The sequence below is a fragment of the Phalaenopsis equestris genome, unplaced genomic scaffold (assembly GCF_001263595.1).
Source record: "Phalaenopsis equestris unplaced genomic scaffold, ASM126359v1 Scaffold000278, whole genome shotgun sequence".
Classification (NCBI taxonomy): Eukaryota; Viridiplantae; Streptophyta; class Magnoliopsida; order Asparagales; family Orchidaceae; genus Phalaenopsis; species Phalaenopsis equestris.
The window spans coordinates 354,881-379,582 of record NW_018164720.1 but is presented as its reverse complement, the minus strand read 5'-3'; the positions used below and the strand labels follow the sequence as shown (position 1 = coordinate 379,582).

Sequence of the window (24,702 nt, the reverse complement as noted above, 5' to 3'; positions counted from 1 at the left end):
AATTACAGCAGCTTAGGCTAAGGACTGACCCATTTTTATTCTTTCCTGGTTTAATATTAATATTAAGTTAATTGCTTGAGGAGAACTATATATTAATTAGTTTTGACTATATATTAATTAGTTTTGATACAACAACAAGCCTTTATCCCACTAAGTGGGGTCGGCCACGTAAATCCTTTTTCTCCATTGCATCCTATTGAGTGTCATTTCCATTTAAATTCATTTTTTATACAATATGCCCAAGTCTTTTTAGGTCTACCTCAATCTTTCTTAACATCAGTCGAAGCTAAAACATCTACTAACATCTACTCTCCTCCTCCTCATCGGATCATCAGATGGTCAACGTTTAATGTGACCAACCCATCTAAGACGACTCTCTCTAATCTTGTACGTTATCGGAGCTACACTAACCCTATCATGGATAAAATCATTTCGCATTTTGTCTCTAAGTGTCAAGCCACTCAACTACCTAAGCTCTCTCATCTCAACAACACTAACTTTATTTTATGCTTCTCTATTAAAGGCCTATAGGCCAAAGAGCATTGCAAGTCTCACCGTCATTTTATAAAATTTTCCTTTCAGTTTAAGCGGTACTTTTTTATCACACAATTGGCTCGAAACATTCATCCACTTCAACCAACCAACTTGAATTCTACTAATAACAACCCCATCTATATCACCATCACTCTAAACAATAGACCCAAGATATCTAAAACGTTCACACTTTTTAATGATTTTATCACCCATAATTACAACTCTGCCACTAAAGCTACTACTACTAAAATTACATTCCATGTATTCAGTTTTAGTTCTACTCAAACGAAGGCTTTTAGACTCCAATGTAGACCTTCATGATATAAGTTTTTCCTGATTCTTTCTTTAGAATTATCCACAAGAAAAATATCATCAACGAAAAGCATAAACCAAGGTACATCCTTCTGTAAATGTCGAGTAAGCACATCCATATAACTAAGGCAAGAAAAAAATATGGGCTTAAAGCCGATCCCTGATGTAATCCAACTGAAGGAAAATACTTAGTCAATCCTCTTTCTATTTGAATACAAATAACAACTCTAGTATAGATATCTTTAATGAGTTGAATATAGATCATATCAACATCATTTTTTTCCTAGAACTCTCCAAAGGACTTCTCTTGGAACCTTATCGTAAGCTTTTTCTAAATCAATACAAATCATATGTAAATCCTTCTTATTCTCTATGTATTTATCCATCAAACGTCTCAATAAATGTATAGCTTCCATAGTAGACTTACCCGACGTAAATTCAAACTAATTATGAGAAATCTTTATATCACATCTAACCTATGTTCAATAACCCTCTCCCATAATTTTAAAGTATGACAAATCAACTTAATTCCTCTATAATTAGCACTCTTGTGCATTCCCTTTATTCTTAAAAATGAGAACCAAAATAATCTTCCTCCACACAGCCAACTTTTTACTTTTTAAAATGATATTAAAGAGTTTAGTAAGTCAATCAACTTCCAAATCTCCTAAATATTTTCACACTTCAATAGAGATACCATCAGGTCCTACTGATTTTCCACTCTCAGTTCTCTTTATGACATCCTCAACTTCTTTCTTACTATTGCAACAATAAAAATAAAATATTTTATTATTACTAACAATATTAATATCTCTAAGACCAATCGTATTTTAAAAAATTCATTAAAAAATTTATCAAAATAGCTCACACACTTTTGTTGAATATCATCTTCTTAAAAAAACAGTTTTTTATTTTATCTTTAATACACTTTTTTTGATTAAATCTTTACTTTTTTTCTCTTTGTTTGGCTTGTTTATACAGATAATTTTTGCCCTCTTTAATCTATTATAAAAATCACTCAAGGCAGAATTTATAGCATCACAAATTATCTTAGACTCTCTACAAGCTACCTTATATTTTCTCAATTCTCTAAGCTTTTACATTTAAACCAATCTTTATAACACAACTTCTTATATTTTACCTTTTTTTGGACATTATTATTCCACCACCAACTATTTTTCTTTATAATTTTTTTTTCCTTTTGATTCTTCAAGTACATCTTTTAACATTTGTTTAATAGTGGGTTGTTTTATCTCATCATATAGAATTTGCTTCTTTATGAATATCTCAAATCTTGAATTCTTGAAGTTCACTCATAAAAAATAATTTTATTAGTATATTTTAGGCGCCTCAATCTAATTGTATGATTACAATTTCTATTATTATTTATCTTACAACTCTTCATCTTAAAATGTAAAACTAATAATTAATGTTCAGTACTTAAATTTTCACATTAAATGAATTTACAATTTTTACTTTATCGATGATCTTTTCATCTCATAAGAAAATAATCAATTTGTATTTTATTAGATCTATTCTTATAAGTAATAATATGTCCATCACTTTTCTTAAATAAAGTAACAGCAATAATAAAATCATACGAGAAAGCAAAATCTAATAGAGTTCTACCTCTTCATTAATCACTCTAAAACCATAGTCAGCATGACTATTTCTTAAGCCTTCTACAACTCCACCAACATGTCCATTTAGATCTCCTTCAATAAAAATTTTTTTTTCAAAAGGTATCATTTGTATTAATTCTTCAAGGTCATTCCAAATATTTTCTCTATAACTTATATCTAAACCTATTTGAGGAACATAAACACTTATAACATTAAAATTTTAGCATCAACAACAATCTTAATGGCTACAATTCTATTATCAATTCTATTAATTTTTACAACATTATATTTTAAACTTTTATCTATAATTACACCTACATCATTTCTAGTGCAACTCCTACCTGAATACTAAAATTTAAAACCTAAGCTACTAATCTATTTTAACATTTTCTCCAACTTATTTAGTTTTTTAAATACATAAGATATTTATCTTCCTATGAATCATAATATCAACTAATTTCATTAATTTACCTGTGTGAGTACCTATATTCCAAGATTTTATCCTAATAATTTGGATAATTTTTTGGATTTTCATTTATGTCAATGAGATTTATTCTCTGAATTTTTTTCTTTTAGCATATTGAAGCCTTCCTCTTTTCAAATCATGTGCCTTTAACTTGACTGGAGAACAGGTGGTGATCTCTAACGAATATTTGATGACCTCCTATGCCGCAAATTCCGTCGTTGCTATGCAACTATCAAGAACCCCTTTTGCTCAGCCTTCATCAATTTTTTACCCTCTTTTCCCATCCTACAACTTACCTAAACCCTTCATCAAAAAAAGTTTAACAACCCATAAGTAGTGTCAATTTATTACTCAAAAATTTATGTTATACTCAAATCTTTAAGGTTAAAAATATTTGAATCCTCAAAAAACAAAAAAAAGGAAGAGTTAGACATTGCATGCTAGGTAAGTTGACTTTCAAAACAGCAACAACAACAAGCCTTTATCCCACTAAGTGGGGTCGGCTACATGAATCTTTTGCTTCATTGTGTCTTATTGAGTGTCATATGTTCATTTAATTCTAATAGACTAAGATCATTATTTTATGCAATATGCCCAAGCCTTTTTAGGTCCAGCTATATCTTTCTTAACATAAGTCAAATCTAAAACATCTACTCTCCTAATCGGATCATCATAAAGTCGATGTTTAATGCACTCTATTTATGTGTAAAATTTTGCTTTTTAAAAAATAATTTTGCGTCACAAATCTAAAATATAATTTTGCCTTTTAAAATAATAATGTGCAAGCTAAAACATCGTATATTGTTATGTACACATTATTTTCCGCCACTAACTATTTTTATTTATAAAAATTTTTTCATTTAATTTCTCATGTACATATTTGTCACTTATTTAACAGTGTTTGTTACTTTATTCTGCAAAGGATTAGCTTCTTCATGAACATCCCAAATTCTGAAATTTTGAAGTTAACTCATAAAAATAATTTTATTTGTCTTTTAGGTGCCCACATCTAATTATATGATAATATTTTATTATATTCTTTATCTTACAATTCCTCAATTTAAAATCTATAACTAATAATCAATGTTTAGTGCTTAAATTTTTACTTAAAATGACCTTACAATCTTTACATTCTCAACGATCTCTTCTTTTCATACAAAAATAATCAATTTGTATTTTATTAGAGCTATTCTTATAAGTAATAATATGTTCATCTCTTTTCTTGAATAAAGTATTAGCAAAAACAAAATCATACGCTAAAGCAAACTCTAATATGATTTTATCTTCTTCGTTAATCACTCTAAAACCGTAGCCACCATTGTTGGGTCCCAAGCCCCGGATGCGAAAAATAGAGGGTTGTGTTAGGTAGTCAACAACGAGCTAAATTTTTTTGTCAAAAAACATGCATGAATCCTTTAAATACGTTGACTTTCCATAAAAAATAATGTTTTATCCTAAAACATTGTGGTCAGTATAATAAGAAACTTTATAAGACTTTGAGTTAAGTTTTTGGCATTCTACATAAAATTCAGGTTAGGGTGATTGATTTTAATCATATAAAAGATAAGAATAACACTTAAAAGAAGTTCTAGTGAGATTTACCAAAACTAATCTTTGCTTAACAAACACGACCAATTTAAAAATCTTACTTAATAAAGGATAGTTCTCCATATAATCTTGATTCATTATCAAGAGAATTTATTATTTTGGGATTACATGCAAGGAGTTTTGCTTGTCATCCAAGGAGAAATGAGACTATTATAATGAATGAGAATAAATTTTTAGATAAATATGAAAGAGAAATATAACACATGATGTTACATAATACAAGATGTGTTGTTACCAAAGGTACAGAATAGAACACATGATTCCACATACCTTTAACAATTACACATAATGAACAATGAAGAATTATAATACAAATCTTTTTAGGGGGAGAACATTTTTTTAAACATGTCAAATTTCATACCCACATCAAAAAATTACTGATGTACCTCACACTTTAAATTGTTTTTTTAATAAAGTGGATAAACTATGCAATCTACCTAAAATAGTTTTTTTGAATAGAAACATAAAATTCTTGAATTTATAGAAAAATCTTATGAAGAAAATGGTAACCGAACTCAAATTTTGGACTAATCATCCAATAAATTTATAATTAAACTAAAATGATAAATGGAAGACCAGTAAATTTGATGCATTGTTCAATAAAGACTTTGCATATGCGGTGGGATTTTATATTACCTAAAGTTGTGTATACATACATTTTATCTGATAATAAATATACTATAATGAAACCATTTGAAATTATTGCAAAGTGACAACATAGAAATCCTATAGAACTTGCAGAGGTACTTATAAAATCTGGACTGGCACATTTGCACAAACATGCATACAAAGTAGGCATGATCCTCATATAGATATTCATGAAAAATCAGCAATTTTAAGTTTTTTGTTCCAGTGTGAATAAAAGGTAAGTAAAATTTAAGCCTAGTGATAAAATCATAATTCAGCTAAAAACTTTTTTTGGGTAGTTACATATATTTATTTGTCAAAAAAGTTAAAGAGCAATTATGGAAGAAGAAGCCTTTTTTAAAGGTTGATGTGAATCTTATACAGTTTTTCCCTAAAAAAATTTGATATCAACTTTCTTATAATTATCACACTATAGCAATTTTTATTTCTTTTTTCTTTTTTTTTTTTTTGTAAAAATTTGCTTCTCCCACAAAAATTTTGAAAAAGGAGCAAGAAAATAGAAGCCGACAATAATGTTTCAATAGTAAGAAAAACAAAGTAATGAAAAAGCTACATCAAATGAAACCTAAATCCTAAAAGGCACCCACCCAAAACATTTTAAAAGTTTGAATGAAAGATATGCGGGACAATTTAAAATTTTGCAATGCATTGAAACTAGTACCTAAAAATTAAAATTAAATAAATAGTATAAATTCAACTTTCAACAAGTCAAACTTAACCTTATTATTAAGCCTACAACAAATTCCAAAGATTCTACTCTTTTTACACATTCCTGGTGAATCAACATTTAATTCTCTATCATAAACTTTTATACAACTATTCCTCGAGCTATTCTAGATGATAAGATTATGTTTACTATCGAAATTGAATTTTAAAGAGATGTTATTCACTAGCGAGACAGGACTAACTTTGATGAGACAAGACTAACATTGATTATTTAAAATTTAATTCAAAGGAGGATCAAAAGTTATGTCCATATGTGGTTGGTAAGTATAAAATACTAAATTTGTCAAATCCATACAGATATGATTGGAAATTTCATGTTTATTTTTTCCAGAAGAAATGCGTCGAGTATTAGTTTCTTTGTATTCTACATATTTTCTTTCCATTAGTTGGTTTATTTTATTTATTGTTTCTATTTTAGAGACATGTCAACAATACTGGCCAGAAAGCATTGTATTTCAATTCCAAGCTGTACCTTGCTTTATATAGTTTCCATAATTTCAGCCTTGATTTAGTTTCAGTACATTACCACAAAAGCTTGAGGAAGTTATGGCGGGCCATGCTATATTTTCATGTTGTTTACAGTATTAAGATCAATTCATCGGATTCGAATGCTTTCTAGGCTAGATAAATTGATGTGGGGCTGCTGCTATTGAGTGGTAGAATTTGGATAGTTTGGCTTTAAGAGGAAGAATTTTAGTATCATTCATTTGAAAAAGAAAAAAAACAGATGATTTTTTGAAGAATGATGGTCTATTTTGGTTTGTTCTCTAAGGGAATTATTTGCAATGGTTTGTGCGGTATAGATTCTCTTAACATTTTGACTTATCATAACTTTCGTGGTTACGCATATAGTGTTTTTTGGCCTTATTCTTCTATAAATTTGGCTTTTTCATTCATGAATCAAATGAAGTGGTTTTGCTACAAAACCTGTGAGAGCTTACGTTAGTTTTGGCAGCATCTTTCAAGTAAGTTTAAACACTTGCATATATGTGGCTGATGTAGGAAATTCAACTTCAAATATTGTTAGCTAAATTTAAAACTTTAAATTAGAAATAAAATATTTTTTATCGGGTAAAATTAACTTAACTTTAAACTGAGATTGATCATGTGCCAATCCTCTTTACAATTCTAGATTATAATGAGTCTATAATTAGTGCTTCATGGCATGTAATTCATTCCTTTTGGCTTGAATAAAAATTTCTCTTCGTTGTTTAAATATTGTCGGTGCAAATTAGATGTTTGAATTATCAAGTGCTAATTTTGGGGAAATCATCTTCTTGCACTGACTTGTGGCAAGATTTTAGTTAATTTTGGTAAATTTTTTACTTACTCTAGTTAATCAACATAATTTGTTATTGGCTTCTTTAATACTCCTCATTTTGATCAAAAAATGACATGACAAAAATCTAATTTGTAAAAATAAACTTGCTTGCTCTTTGATTTTATTTCTTTACAAATGCTTGCTAAAATTCTTAAAAATTTTATTAAACTCTAATAACACTTGATTTCATTTAAATAAATTGAGTTGTTGAAGTAATTGACATAGGTGATGTGTGAATCCTCTATTTCTTTTGAACAAAATCAATGCATGTAACATCTTAATTGCGGTAGAAAACCTAACCTGACGTTGTCCTCCATCACAACTAGGATATATAGTTTTAAAAGTAAGACAAAAAGTTGGAGCCATGAAAATTAAGTGATGCAAAGAGGAACTACATGTTAAAACGTAAAGCCTTAAAACGTAGATAACACTTCATATTACTTCAAAAAAACGACTAATCTTTGAAAGGCATTCTTATTAGAGCATCATTCCTGAAGTTCTGGAAACGCTTATAGGAAACTTTAAAAAGAATTGTAGATGCATACTGATTATTCAACTGTATCTATGAAAAAGTGGCCAAGATAAAAGTAAATAGCTAGAATGGTAATCCACAATCAGGAACTTCTTAACAACAATTTGGGTCATTGAGCAAATCACCGAGTATCATATCTTGCCATATCTTGTTTACCTCTCATAAAAGATAATGAAGAGCTCGGGTTAGCACCAGTATTTGGAGATATCAATGCATCAAGTGAAGTTGCAGAGTTTTGATGCAGCAAAGCAGGCCCTTGGCCTGAAGGAAGGGTGGGTGCGTCTTCTCCTACCACTCTAACTCTAAGGTTGAATATATGCACAGTGCCCTTGTCACTAGATATTGCCAACCACTGCACATTAGGTGACAGAGCAATACTGTATATTTCTGCTCTATCTGCACCTCTTCTCACCTGCAATAAAATTTGTCATAAGATAGAAGATGGTCATAAAAAAGTACATAATGAGAAAAAAAGGAAGTCATTTACAGAAAGAAAATATGAATTGAAAAACAAAAATTCAGTACTTTCAAAGTTGAAACTGGGAAAGTAAACCAATCTAAGGTAATAACTGGTGAGAAAAATCGAGTGGAGCAAAATCACATAGAGTTACTCTACCGCGAGCCAAGATGAAGGCTCTTGTGAAGTATAATTCATTGGACAAAATCAAGATGAGATCTTGTAGAACTGGAAATTAAAGGTTTTTGCCACATCCATATGAAGATTTGTAACTCATTCAAGACCATCATACAGTTTAAATATATATGCATAAAAGGAACACATTCTGTATGCTAGCATACACTATGTTTATCTATGTTTTGGAATATTTTTTTTTAATGATTGATCGACGGTCGGAGACCAAAGATCAACCCGATTGGTCGAGCTCCCATCAGGTCTGGGAGCCCACCCGGTGTGCTGAAAATTCGAGAACCCTGCGCCACGAGGGATTTAACACCCGATCCAAGGGTCTTACGCCGAAGCCGCCACCAATGAGTCGGGGTATGTGCACATCTATGTTTTGGAATATGAGAGAATACCAATCAGAAAAATGACTTGCTCAATATTGAGGTCCTTGAAATAACAGGATAAGGTTGTTTAATTGTTAGCAAGCAGCACAAAATTTACCATCATTTGTAACCATAAGAACTCAGTCCAATCATTATTACTCCAGATTTCGTTTCTTACTATCTGATCAGAGGTTTCATTTAGCTAAATTCTATCATTGACTTCTCTGCCAGTCATTTAACTTGATTGCTTGATAAATATATGCTTCACTCAGTGTCCTACATGAAAAAAAAAGAAACCAGAACACTGAACCCAAAAAAATAGGCATATCACCTAAAGCCGCCACCAATGGTATTACACTACCAGATGTAAAAGAAGTCTGGTTTTGCTCTGCTCACAATGGTTATTGGCAAAAAATCATTATGGAACAAAAACCTTACTACTGCAAACACTGCAAGATGTTTGGACACCCGCAAGAGAAATGTTTCAGATTGTACCCTCAGTTGAGAACCAATAGTCAAAAGCAGGAACATGCTGTTAGTGCACCCCACATGTCTGAACGTCCTCCCAGCAAACCAGATGACAACCAATCTGAGGGGGGAATCACCAAGGAAATGAAGTCTGCCCCTATGAACCCTTCTCCTGACCATACTATAATGAATATTGCTCAGACCGAAAGTCAAGATAGTCCCGCAGCTCCTATTCAGAAAGCATCAGATGCAGATGTGACAACTAACATTTCACATACATTGGAACCTATCGTTGTGGCAACGACTGTTTTTCCTTCTACTACGGTTCTAATATCTAATCAGACCGAGGATCACATGAGTTAGTCTTCAAATGAAGAATGACAAGTTTACAATTCCCGACGAAATAAGGAAGAAGAAGGTTGGGGCACACTCCAACTTGAAAACTTAATGGATGATACTTTGGTTACTCTTGGCAATGACACGACACTTCAAAATTTGTTATCTGGCTCCGCTCCTAAAACTAGAGAAAGAGGCAGGACTAAACTGGCTCACTAAACTGGCTCATCCCTAACTACTTGTTTTCTGCATGTTTTAAATTTTTTGAGTCTATCTGTATCTTTTGTTGGGGTAATGTTTTAAATTTGTTTTACATTTTATTGAGTATATTGGGGTATTGTTGTACTTGTATCGTATGGGTAGGGTATCTCTTTTGGGTTCTTCTCATACAACTTTTATGTATCATTTCTATTTCAATAAAATTAGCACTTGGCTTTTCAAATATATATATATATTACACTGTTATATCACATGCTGTTAGGATTTACATTCAGCACAAAGCTTACAAAATCAATTCATTAAAAAAAATTAATGTTAAATCATTTGAATTTAGTTTTATACGATTTTTATGTGTTTATAATTGATCTGTTATTTGATGTTGGGAAATTTACATGCATACCTTTAAAGTTTAATATTTATATTTTGAATACATTGGTATTAAAAATCATGTAGTCGAATCCTAGTAGTGAGATTAAGGCTTGTTATTGTTGTTGGCATTAAAAATCTAGCCATGAAAATGTGTATTTCATATTTTTGATATGGTGTCAATATATATATATATATATAGTCTATCTTTCACCTCTAGCTTTAGCAGATGAAATAACACCATCGACATCATTACAATATCACAACTATTTGGATCTTTCTGAGTCCTCCACTATACCTTCAAATTGAGTACTGCGTAAATGCTAACCCTACATATTTTGTTCCGCCATATGTAACCACTAGCTTTAGTGGATGAAGTAACACCATCGACATCATTAACCATATCACAACTATTTGGATTTTTCACTGTGAGTCCACCATCACACCTTCATATTGAGTACCACGTAAATGCTAACCCTACATATCTTGTTCCGCTATATGTAACCTAACTACTTTAGATTTACTAGCTTTTCTCCCTAATCCTTCCAAAAGAAATTCAATCTACCTAAATTATCATTTGTGTACTACATAAATGTTAACTCTACATATCTCTTTCCAGAATCTGTGACCCGACCGCATTTGGAGTACCATTTTTTCTCCTTATTTCTTCCACAGCAATTTTATTTAAAATCCTTGTCCGTTAACATATACTCTTCCAAAACAGTTAACATTTTTTAATCATCATATATTCATAAACTTGAAAACCACCAACAAGATAAAACAAGGGTAATCTTCAGTATCATCTCACCACCATCCCCCGCAACTGCACCTACCTTATGTATCAAAGTCAAAAAAACAGTGCACATTTGAGAAAAATTTAAGTCTTTGAATATATATTTCTTATTAGAGTTGCAAATGAATAGAACTTTCAACAAACTATTCATGGCTCAGCTCAATTAAACAATGTTCATGATGCTTTGATTTACTAATTGAGCAGCTTGAATGTTTTCGTAAATACTTGGTTTCTAAATTAACAGGCTCAAAAATTTATTATTGATTCATTTATGTTCATGAATAATAGCACATAAAGCTCATAAACAAGCTCATTAAGAAGGTCAATTAAAACTCAATTAAAGCTCGTTCATAAAAACTATCATTAACATATTTATTCTTTAGGTTTAAAAAACTTTATTTGACATGGCTAGCTTATTTTTCCAATAAGCTGCTTGTATAAACTAGAGTAAGACTCAATTATGGCTCATTTATTTTGTTAAACAAATTGCTCATTAATAAACTCGATAATTTCTATATGAACCAAGCTTAAGCCGAGCTCAAACAACGTTTTAATAAATGAGTTGGAGCTCGAACACATTTCCAAAAGCATGAATTAAAATTGAGCCAAGCTCAAGCGGGCTTTTTATAAACAAGTTTGAGCTTAGACAAGCACTTGCTCGACTACACTCGATTCATTTGCAACCCCACTTCTTATTAATAGATTAAATGCCAAGTTTCTTCAGATATACCTAACACAAAAAGTATGGATGATCACAATTAAAATGATAAGATGACTGAAACCATATTAAGATTTTTTGACAATAGGATAAAGTTTGATATAACACAATTACAACAACAACAAACCTTTATCCCAATAAGTGGGGTCGGCTACATGAACCTTTTTTCACCATTGCATCCTATTTAAATCACAATTAAAATCTAATATTTTATGAACAAGGATAATATATGATTAAAGGATCCTATGACTGATAAAAATAGAAGTATGAGAACAAGGGCCTTAAGTACCCTACAGTGTAACATAATTATATTTTTTTCAAGAATACAATATTCAAAATGAGCCATAGGGATGAAAACATAGCACCCATACATAGATTTCAAAATGCATAACTAGAGAACTTACCTCTTGTAAACGTGTTCCATCCATTGTGTTAAAAATCCTCACCAATGTGCCTTTAACGCTTGCAGTTGCAAGAAGTAAACCATCCAAAGTCAAGCTGATGCAAGAAATATGTGAGTCATGTGCATTGATGAACTTTGTAACCTTCAAACCGAAGTGTTCAACCCGAACTTGTCCTTGGTGTAGACCAGGGCATGCCAAAACAGAGGTACTTGAATGGTGTGAGAGGCAACAAAGTCCCTTTGGATTGGCTAGTGTCTCTATTTGGTGGAGAAGTTTCAAATCATTGAAGTCATATATATATATCCTATGTTCAAGAACTACTACAATGCGATCTTGTCTCAATCTTACACCTCGAACATAAGATCTGAAGATAAATTCACCAATGCAACGACCTTGATGATCATCCCAGATTAGAACTTTGGTGGGTGGATATTGTGAGTTTCCGCTGCCACCAACAAGAGCCAAAATATTGCATCGAAAGAGCATTTCCACAATTCCAAAACCGCCACTTTCCAGATCCCTTCTAAGAGTTTGCTTCAAGGGCCTAGAGCCGTAGATTCTAAAACCACGGCTTGTGCCAACAGCGAAAGCCCGATAATCTTGGTTCCATGAAACTGAAAGCACCTCAATTTCCTCAGCTTCATGTGGATCCATTTTAGGGTTACCTAAAGAAGCTGACGGTATTTCTGGATTTTGAGATCCCAAAGAACCACAATTCGATACCAGATGTGTTCTTCTAGAGCTTGAGACTGCAGAACTCATGACAAAATATAAAACAAGAACTGATGGAGGTCTATATGAAGATCACTAGATGAACAACAAATTAGCAAGTCTCCAAACTGCTGAAGAAAGGTATAATTTCACAAAAGGAAGATTAGTAAATGAAGTAGTTGTGAGGTTTTAAAGCTGATACAATTTAAAAAAAAAAAATTCAGACAAACGAGATTTGTTTGGTAATTGGTATGTTTGTGCAAAATTAAAATCCTTTGCAACAGCAGGATATGTTTTCTTCTGCAGTCGCGTAATAATAATTCATGCCAAGATGTGTCAAATCCAAAGTATCATGCACGAATCATATTCATATTCACTTACTGAAGAAATCAAAATCTTCAGCAATTCATTCTTGTTTGGCAGTAACATTTTACGTTTCCAAAAACTACCAAGCCTCCAAAGTGAGAAAAGAGGAGATAAAATGATTGCGTGGAGGAAACGCGCTTCTGTATATGAACTCAATGACTTAACATTATAACCGGATCATAACCCTACTCGGCTCATACTGAGAACCAATCAAAACCTCTGAGGAATTCTACAAGTCATCATCAAGGCTTCCATTAGCAACCGATTCAACCATCCATCCACTCTATCAAAAATAACTACAACGCATTACAAACGGATTGAATGAAAGTTCGGTCTTATATGACCAAACTCATGAGAATACCAACCTATGATAAATTATCGTGTCTGCAGCAAATACAGCAACTGCTTATACCGTCTCTCAACCAGAAACACCGCAAGTACATCATCACCACACAAAAAAAACCCCGAACCAAGCAAGTTACAACAAACATAAAAAAAAAATTGAAAAAATAAAAAAGAAATCAGCCAAAGTGAGCAAATCCATTAATATAAACCATCGATTAAGACATCTGATCACGTCATAAGCTCCCGCACACAAAAAAAAAAACACACACTCAATCAAAAAAGATTTCGTCAGCGGATTCATTTCCTCAGCTGTTCCGCTGTTCCAGCATTTATTTTCGGATTCCCAAACCCGCAGCATCAAACTCAAGAAAACCCAGAAAGAAAACAACAAGAAAACAGAGAGGGAGAAGTGTGGGACAAGGAATCCAAAGAACATACATACCTCAGATGATCAGACCCTCCTCTCTGTCTCTCTCTCTCTCTATCTGAGATGAATTAATAAAGGACCCAGTGAATGATTATTTAACGACGATTTTCCATAAGAAGCGGTTCGGAAAAGCGCCTCCGACTTTCTTCTTCTATTGCACTGCCCTGAAGGAAACGTAGCGTGGCAATTTGCCGCCAGCTCCGGATTGCGCGGCCAGGGACGGCGAAGCATTTTTACAGCCATCAGATTCGGACCAATTTCTTTTAAGGGCTAGATTTGTACCACAATCATCATTTTTCCTGAATTAAGAAGTGTATGTATAAATTTTCTTTTGAATATATGGTGTACTTGAAACAAATATTATGTGCTTTTCTACAATGTGCCCATCGTTTGGGACAATAAGATATCATCAATTCATCATCTCATACTTCATTTTTATAAGATAACACTCCCAAAATGAAAAAATTAATCATAAATTAATGTTTTCTTTGGACAAAAAATAAAACTAATTTAAATATGAATTTATTTTAAAAGTGAAGAATCACTTGAACTTCAAAAAAATTATGAAGAATATCATGATTTATTTTTCATTATAATCTTTTTAAAGCATTAACATATATCATTTAAGTTTTTTTTTTTAATTCAAATTTATTCTGTGAAATATGCTTAAGGATCGAAACGGTAGGAACCGTGATGGACATTCAGTTCACCGCAATATCAAGTTCGGACGAAAAATACGCAAACGATGATTATAATATTATTATTGGTATAATAATATAATATTATTATTGTTATCTACTATTCTATTGTAACTTACGCATGCAGTTATCCAAAAAAAAAAAATTTATCATATTAAACGCGTCACACGCCTCTCCCTCTCTCCTTTAAGCATGCCTCCTTTATCATTGCAGTCAAAATAAATAAGGCTCTGTTTGGCGCAGATTTTTCCCTGCGGCGCGGCGTATTGTTTCTCGTTGGGCGCGGCGTTGAAAGAGCGGCGTCCCGCGATTTCGATCGAACACCGAACGCGTATAGGAAACTGCTTCTCAGCTTTCCAACTCGGCATTTTATTATGTTGCCCTAGTCATAAACTTTTCGCTCTCTGACTACTGATCTCTCCCCTTTCCTCCTCTTCATCGATTCCTCTTCGACGATTGGTTTGATCGCGTGGCAAGATCGCAAGATGCTTCTGATCGCGTTCCTCTTCTCCGACCGCGTTCATCTTCTCCGACCGCATTCCTCTTCCTCGATCGGTATTATTCGATTGCTTCTGATCCCCATTGAAAGAAGTCGTCGGATAATGTGAGAAAGCACTGACATTGTTTTGTTTCTCTCCGATGGCATTGTTTGGTTTCTCTCTGAAATGTTTTGTTGTAAAAAGATGATTGCTCTGCTAGGAAGAAGGTTTCAAAAGTTGTAAAAAGTGAAGATGAAAAACATGTGAGGTGAATCGTATTGATGCCTATGGAACTTTTTTTTTTCACTCTTTTTTATTTAGAGGAAGCATTTTCTTTAAAAAACATAATGGCAACCAATAGTGGAGAGTATTTGATCTTTCCTTTAAGAAATAAGAGGAGGTGAAGAAGGAACTACTTTGAGAAGCAAGAAGAATATTTTAATTTTTTATTAATTATATGGTCTCTTCGTAAGTATTTTTTAGGTTAACTAGCAAATAAATCAAGAATATTAAGGGTAAGTTTGAATGGGTAGAGTAATGATTTATTTGTTTCTATATTTTGGTCTACTCCATTTTTGCAATACTAACTAATGTTGGATATATATTTTTGTATGCAAATGAACAATTTACTTGCTTCTAATCTTTTATCTACAATTTCATTAGGAAGTTCTGAATTTTCTTTTTTGTACACTTGATTTGAGTTTTGGTTTGTCTCTTGATAAGATTGTTTTTTTTTGTGGTAAAATCTGAAAGCTTCATATTGTTCCTCTCATTTAATGCCACATTTTTTTTAAGTATTGTTACATTTATATGTTTTGTTGTAGTAAAACAAATGGTTAATAAGTCCAAAAAGTTTGCCCCACCGGCTTTATGAGAAAAGAAATAAAAATAATATTTTGCGATCTTTGCCTCGAAGAAATTGATATGGAAAACAGGTCAACTACTTTCTTCAATAAAGAAGGGTGACAAAATATTATAAAAAATTTTAAGGAAATTACAGGCAGAGAGTACGATATGATGCACTATATGATGCAGTTGAAGAATAAGTGGGATTAGCTTAAGAAAGATTGGAAGACTTGGAAGGACTTGAAATGAGGCTCAACGGGATTAAGTTGGGATTCAGTTAAACGAACAGTTGAAGCACCAGATGAGTGGTGGTCTGAAAAACTTGCGGTGAGCTTTATTTCTATATTTTGTTAATTTTTACTCTCTATGTTTTCTAATTGGATTTTTTTTTATTTCATTATAGGTGGTTCCTACTGCAAAGAAACTTAAGTTTTCTGGAATTGAGTCTGAGATAGAGGAAAAACTCGACCGCATCGGTGATCTTGTGGGTGAGGGGGGGGTGTGGTCGCAACTGGAAATTATGCATATTGCTCAAGCGAGGTTGGGTTAGCTGGCAATGTTGTCAATCTTGAAACCCCTGGAGGTTCTGGTGACTCCACTGAAGTCCCCAACCCGGAGCATAACGAATATGAGCCCACTTTCCCTTCAAAGAAGCCGAGGGTTGACAATAGAAGAAAATTTGGTGCTAGTTTTCTTAGAAATGAACTCTCCCAATTGATATCTACTTACAAAGCAGAATCTCAGGCTTCTCATTCATCAACCATAGAGGAGCCACTAGAAATTTTGAGCGAGTCACCAGAAATTTATGGGGATGACGAATTGTATCTCTATGCAACAAAATTAATAAAAGACCCAGTTCGTAGATATATCTTTATGAAGATGTCAGCTAACCGCAGATTGTCATATGTTTAACGTTTTTATGATCGCCTAAACATTTGAGATGTACAATCATTTTGATGTCATGAACATTTATATGCATTTTGTTTTAATTATTTATTCTAGTACTTTAAATCTGCGCTATTATTATAGTAGTTTATATTGCATTTTAATTGTTTATTGTATTTTGTTTTGATGTCAATCCTTTAGTATTCACGTTATTATATGTTGCTATTTTTTTTTTTTTCATATTATCAAAACACTTTATTTAAGTAATTCATTAATGTATAAGGATTAGATTGAAAGATACCAATCCATATGGATGCTAGTAGAAGACGACAAATATCCGTTAACATGGATCCACGCAGGAGAAGGCAGAGAGGAATATTGATTATTGTCATGTGCTTGATCTTTGAGTACTACACTACGTACATTGATCGATCGCCGTGCATGACATCTCCATATATCAGTGATGGGAGTTGCTAGTAGGCTACCCAACAAGATTTAGTAATATGTTATGAATGAGCCTGAAAGTATTTCTCGATCTTCTTGAGGAACTTGTAGGTGCTCACGGACTTCATGGTTCAATCATAACCACTTTACGTGAGGTGCTCGCAATAACACTGTACATACTATCTCAAAATGAATCCATGTGAGGGGCGATGAATCGTTTTCAACACTCCACTGAGAAAATTAATAGGTATTTCTCAATCAGATTGAGCGCACTTGTTAGTCTTTCAACACTTGTCGTCAAACCATCAGATCCTAATTTCGAGCAGACACTCGCAGAGATATCACACGATGTGCGTTATATGTCCTTTTTCAAGGTAATGTCCTTAGAGCAGTTTAGTTTTTTTTTTTTTTGACAATGCAACATTTTTTTATTACCTATCATTCTACATAATCAAGACTGTTTCAGCACAATTGACGGAATACATGTTAATGCATGAATCCCGAATAATGCATTTAATGAACACACGTTTCACTAATTTATTACATAAAAAATTTGGCTTATGAAGTTAAAAAATTTTCACCGTTACAACCTTTTTTTAAACAAGTTTACCAAACAGGGGCAGCATAGTCTTTTTTTCATAAACAGCTGTCTGACAGCTAGTTTTACACAACTACACCAAACAGACAACCAGCTTCCCCGCAGTTGCTTCCCCACAACAGCTACTTGGGACAGCACAACTGCAGCTGAAAAGCTGTGCAACTGCAGCTGCGCCAAACAGAACCTAAATATATATATATATACATACATAATAAAAAAAAACATATCATTTCTTTCCCACGCCTTCCTCTTCACTCTCTTTCTCTCTCCCTCTCTCTTTTCTCACATCAGCCAACATTAAAAAAAATCTCTTATCTCTCTCTCTCTCATCCCTCTTCCATTCTTCCGCTCACCTCATAGCCGTCTCTCTATCCATCTCTCTCTCTGATACAAGAGTCAACTCACTTCTTCTACACCACAAGGTAGGCCCCTATCTCCTCTCTCTTGTTCTTCTTCCACCGACAAAATTTACATGCATGCCAGTCACTTTCTATTTATTTGCATGAGAGAAAGAGAGAGATTTATATGCATGCCACCCAAATGTCATACCACTTGATTCTTATATTTTTCCACATTAAAAATCTAAACTTTGATAATTTCATGCATGTCATTCATGTATTTATATTTATAACATTTCATTAAAAAAAAAAGGAATTTAAGTGCATACCACCCTTATGGTTCAAAAAAAAGGGGGACGTTTACATGCATGCCACTCAATTCTTTTGTATTTACATAAATAATTTTCTTTAACAAAAAAAAAAAAAGAATTTACATGTGTACCACCCTAAATCTTTTCATCTTTATTTTTTTTATTTTTTTTATTCTTTTAAAAATTTACACCTATGCCACCAATTCCTAAAAGTTTAAATGTTACACATAGAAGCAAATGTCATTTAAACTTTCATATTTCCATGCATTCTACAAGACTCTTTTGGATTTACCCATCTACCACCTAAGCTTTTATGTTTACTTGCATGCCTATAACAAAAAAGACTATATGTTTACATGTATGTTACCTTGCCCCCATTGTGATTGCATGTGTTTCTATGCGAACATTTAGGGTCCGTTTGGGGCAGCTTATTCACTGCGGTGACATTTTCAAAACGCCGCCGTATCGTTTGAAAAAAGCGTTTCAATAGTGTTTTGTAGAACGACGTTTGACTTTTTAACTAAAAGTCGGACGCGGGTCATTGGGCACGATCTACGTTTTGTTTTTCTTTTGGACAGAGTTTCCCTCTTCGCTTCGCTCCCAGGCACCATTGATCCTTTTCTCGTTTCATTTTCGCATCAGCCCTTCTGTCTCGCTAGCTCCTCCTCCCTATTCTACAGTATCGTCTGTCTTTTATTTGCTGCTCTGTCGAAGGATTCGCTCGGGAATCAATTTGTGATGCGAAGGATTCGCACGGGAACGAATTCGTGATGCCCTAGTTCCTCTCCATCCTCAAATGCACCCTCCAATCTTCTCTGATGCAAGCAGATCACCATGGGGTTGGCTTGTGGCGCTGCTTTCGGTCTCCTCCTCCATCTAAAATTCGCAGCCGCACCCTCCAATCTGCTCCAGCGCCTCTTCCTATTCATATCAACCTTATTCAATGATTTCGTTGAGATTTTCTACCGAGAAAGTCAAACTATAATCTAATTAGCTATATATAAAGGTATGCATAATTATCAATTGTTATATTTTTATATAAACGAGCATGAGGTGTTTGATGGTTTGCCCTATTTAGGCACAAATGACTTGAAACTAATTTTTGACATAGTATTTGCTTTTTATTTAAGTTATTCAATGTATTTTCAATAAAATTTTGAACGTGCAAAAATTGTTGGCTTTTCAGCCTAGATATCATCTATTCTAATTGCTTTATGTAGCTTGAGCAGACAACTCTTTTCTCTATGTTAGAGTATATGTTTCTCTACTTATTTGTATTATCGTGTCTTAACATTTGATCTTTAATTTTGTTGATAAAATAATTTATTCTGCTACACATAATATTAATTCAAAAAAAAAAATTTGTGAATAAGTTGTTTACCAAACGCACGAACCAAACAACTCAACAGCTTATCCAGAATAGGGGTAGATTGGTCATTTCTCCAAAATCAGCTGTTTTCAAAATGCACTAACCAAACAGCCAGTCAGATTATCCGGATCAGCTGCCCATCAGTAGATTATCAGGATAAGCTGCTTATCAACAGAAGCTGGATAAGCTGCAGCTGCCCCAAACAGACCCTTAAACTTTCATGATTACATGTACGACAACTTATATTTTATGTATCTACATGTTCGCCACTTTAACGTCTATGTTTGCGTGAAAGCGTTCTTGCTCTTGGAGATTTACATATGATCACCGATTGAGCTTCTTATTTACATGCTTACGTTATTAATCCGTGTGATTGCTAGCCTACATGCTTACAAATATATATATATATAATAGTAATAATAATAATAATAATATTATTATTATGTTAGTGTTACATATTTGATATTAATAATATTAAATTTTGCGTATGTGAAAATTAAATCTTTTGTGTTATATATGTGATATTAAAATTTAAGACATAAGTGGGTGCTGACGTGGATAAGTAGAAAATTAAGGGATATTTCTGATTTAAATAATTATAGAAACTTCAAAAATTCATAACTTGGTGTAGAAAAATGCTAAAAATAAAATAAATATACATGCTCAGTAAATAGAGGAGAATAATGTGAACTAAAAATTAAAAATATTTGCTTTAGTTAATTAAATGAATTAACATTGAAAATTATTATTTTTGAACTAAAATAATTCCAGCAAATAAAATAAAATATATATATATATATATATATAAACTCTTATCTCATATTTTAATTAACCCATGAGTAGCAATTCAACAGAAAATTTTAAAGTTATTTGGATTGAATTAAAGGAATTATGAAGTTAAAGGCCTCAAGGGTAAAAAGGTAATTATGGAATTTTGAACCCCAAAAAAATTTTAGGTCAAACCAAAGGATTAAAGGGTAATATTGATCATAATTGGCTCTCTAAGACGGCTGAAACACAAATGGTTAAATGATAGAAACTAACTCAAGATATTTTCTAAAATAAGGGTAAAAGTGTAATTTCTCCAATTATTGAGGGTTGAAAGATGATTAAGTATGAAAAATTCTCAAGTGAGGGGCTTGAGAAAGAAAGACAATAATTAACTAACTTGAAGCCCTAGATTAATGGTTAAGCATGATATAATGTTTAATAAGGATTAACATCACTTTACTTGACTTTTAAAATTACAAATCTATCCTTAATAATCTAAGAGCTTGGTAGTGAGCTAAGATCGATCTGAAACTATTTAAGGGAATTAGAAAATGAAGAACATAGTTTGTCATAAGCACTATAAGCTCAAGTTCAATTACGAGAGAGTAAAATTTCCTTAAGTAATTAAACACGCTCTTGGGACGATCACCCATTCAAGCACCGAACAAAATAGTTGTTGGCCTACTTATGGGTTAATTAAGAAATACTGAGCATAACTTAAAAGACATTAATTTAGTTTGGATGGTTTAATTAACAGTCTAGTAAGACCAAAATGAACTTAAAATGATCTATAAGATTCCAAGTTTGTTTAGAGTAATTCTCTGAACATCTTTGGAAGATTCCATATATTTTAAAGAACATCTGGGTCTGTCATGATTTGTTGAGAAAAATCATCCTAAAAACACAAATGATCATTGAAAATCAGACAAACCCCTAAGGACCCAACAAGTTATGGTTCGGGACCTGATAATTCACACAAATCAATAGAAATACCTCAACATACTTATCCAACATTAATAACCTAATGCTCAAGAATTTAAGTATTTTCTAAGGTATTTAAATGCTTGTGAGCGAATGGGGATATTTGTTTGTGCCACATATGGATCATCGGACTGATGTAAGTTTGAGTTTCAGGTTGTAAGGGCAATATGATAATGCTAATGTGTGTTGAAACGATGGATACAATGAGGGATTTTAGAATAGTGTCTCTTACCTCAAAGACCTTTAATAAAATGAGAGGATAATGACCGATCATACTATTCGACGACTCTTGAGAAGATGATTTCTCCCGATACTCTTAGGTTTCCTGTAGTCTTAGTTCGATTATATTGATTAACATGTGGACTGCAACTGCACCGGACTGCACCTCTCTACAAAATATTTTAAACAAAAGTCTCTTTTGCATGATAGAATTGTGTATGCATGAAAATTAAATTCAAATGAAAATTTGTAAAAGTCCACGATTAATCACTTGAATTGAGGTTAGAACTACCCTCAGTAGATGATCAGATTGGTAGCTCTTACTGAAGATCGAGAAGCACACAGTCCAGCTCAGAGCCCCCACCTTTACCCATGTCTTACACCCATTTCTGGTCTTCCATATGTGAATACATGATTTCTTTTTACTCGGGTTTTTGCTACAACTCAGTTTTTGACTTTTCCATACCAACTGCTTCCGTTTACTTCTCTGCAATTTATTTAATTCCTGTAAATATATTATGTTTTATTATGTTAATCATGCAGCGAGAGTATCGAGAAGATGACAAGTACGCATTTATATTTTATGCCCTGCAATTTTATTTATTTACTTTACAACATCTTTTTTTACCTTCATTTATTTACCTTGCTTGCAAAACTTTTTAAAACTAAAAATTACAAAATTATTTTCAAAATTAAACAACATTTTCATAATACAACAATAAAACAGAAAACTTCATAATGCGTAATCTTTAATTTATAGGAGTCCCTCGAATGAGGTAACCCACAGTTGCTAACGAGATCTACTCAGTTTGAATGAGTTGAACAACTCGTTTAGGCAAAATAAATAAAAAGAAAATAGTGGTACCGGAACGAGCAAACCGTGAGATCCTAACCGGTGTCGCTCTAATCAACTTTAACCCCCATAACACTTGAACGACAAAAGTTGACGTTAAAACCGTAAAACCTTTTGAACCTTAGATCTTAGGACTGCCACTTCAATTAGGAGCTCAGCACTAATACCATGGGCAACAAGACGAAGATGACTAGAAGAATAACTTTGGGAAAGCAACGAGATCTATAATAACATACATTCCTTAGCTTAAACAACAAGTCATAGGGTTTCAAGATAGTCCGTCAAATACGACCTAATTCCTCAACTCATCTTTTAAGATTTTGTACAATCACCATATGCAATTTAGCCCTTACCCGACTTAGGCTCCGAGGTTGTCGTTCGGTACGACATAAACTCTCTTATCTTCTAGGTTATTTGTATGACTATGTCATGCAATTGTAAGCCTCAAGTAAAAAAAATCGATAGGAAGAAACATGAAGTAACTTTTTCCCAAAATTGAAGCAAAATAATAAGATAGTTTGAGAGGTCATCGAGATTTTCTTCGGGTCAGTGACATCTCCTACCTTTCATTCCTTTGGATTTTTAAAAATAAATGTTCCCTTTTGAACTTTCAATGTCCAATCGTGAAAAACTTATACTTTGAAATTATCAAAGGCAAAACCATTGATCTAAATCGAGAGTATTCTTAAGCAATTTTGATCACTTAAGATGTAATTAACTATATGAGTTTGCCTCTATAGGGAGCTTTGGAACCCAACTCAATATGAACCATATTTAATCTTCTATATTAAATAGGAGAATTTGTTGGTTAACATGAATAGTTTCACAGACTAGAACAGATGTCATAGATTCTATAGTTTATTTAATTGAGTCTCACTATAAAAAAAGTATCCATTCCTTGGATTAGATGCATCGCTTGCGGTATTGTGCTCGTTTATTTAAACTATTCAATATATGAGATTGGTTTGGTCTCGTATTTTTTAAAATTAAAATGCTACTTTTCAAAATTATATATATATATTAAATTAAATTATATTTTCAAAACTAACAACACCATGTTTGGTTGCCGACAACACCCAAACCCGTCAACCAGTTGAAGATGTTGGCAACGAAATAACGTTGACTGGAAGGTGAGCCAAGGAATAATATGTGGGAGAAGAAAATTGATAAGAAGTCAAAGCCGTTCGAGCGACTAGAGCAAGAAAATCATCAGATTTGATATGAGAGGCTCTAAAGAAGGGTTAACCCAACGATGTGAAGGGGTTGAGTGGTTCAACATTTGGTTCATCGACTGTATGTGCTCCTCAATTGATTAGTGTACTAGAAATTGGTGGAGGTGATCAACCGATCATAGAGAAAAGAGTTGTCGATGATCTTTCATCACTGAATGTAGATGGAGCCATTTTGTCTGAGGTGGAGAGGATCATGAGTACACGTTTCTATTTCTTTGAGGGATTATTTTGATTTTTTTTTCTTCTAGCATATTAATTAATTCTTGTTTCTTTAAGTAGATGAGGATGCCCAAATTGGGGTTTTGCTTCCTGTTAGTGACGACTGGGATCACACTGTGGTGACGACACTTGTTACTAAGTACCATCCGGAAGTGAGGAAAACATATTCAACCACCCATTTGATCCAATGGAGATCCACAAGAAAGTGGTCGAGGAACACAGGTTTTCTCCGAGGACATTGACCTATTGCTTTGATGAAATAGATGTTGCTCAAGCTCAGTGAGAGGTGGATCTCCACGGCATGCTAATCCAATAAAGGAGTTGCAAGGGGAAAGAGCTACCCTTGGACGAGAAGTATCTGAACTTCAATAAGATGCCTTGTGCAGAGCTCCCAATCTAAGGCCAACCGAACAAATTAGTTCATGTTCGATAGTCAAATGTTGTATAGGTTATTAGTTAGAAAGGGCCTTGTTCTAGCCGAGGCAGTCGAGACCAAAGAACCTCCTATCGTACTAGAGTCTGAATGTAATCA

General features: G+C 33.0%; 1 protein-coding gene across 2 annotated transcripts in view; it reads right to left on the bottom strand.

Moving 5' to 3' along the window:
- The window catches only part of LOC110024903 (autophagy-related protein 18d-like), a 43,020-nt gene extending 28,859 nt beyond the window's left edge, over positions 1–14,161 (bottom strand). The window contains exons 1-3 of one of the 2 annotated variants that reach the window (XM_020725093.1): positions 13,943–14,161; positions 12,079–12,920; positions 7,926–8,181 (exon numbers count right to left, since the gene is read on the bottom strand). In XM_020725093.1, the coding sequence (XP_020580752.1) occupies positions 7,926–8,181; positions 12,079–12,840 (1,018 nt within the window). In that variant the 5' untranslated portion in view covers positions 12,841–12,920; positions 13,943–14,161. The remainder of the gene's footprint in view (positions 1–7,925; positions 8,182–12,078; positions 12,921–13,942) is intronic. The other variant, XM_020725094.1, reaches the window with a different exon arrangement.
- Between the last annotated feature and the right edge of the window lie 10,541 nt (positions 14,162–24,702).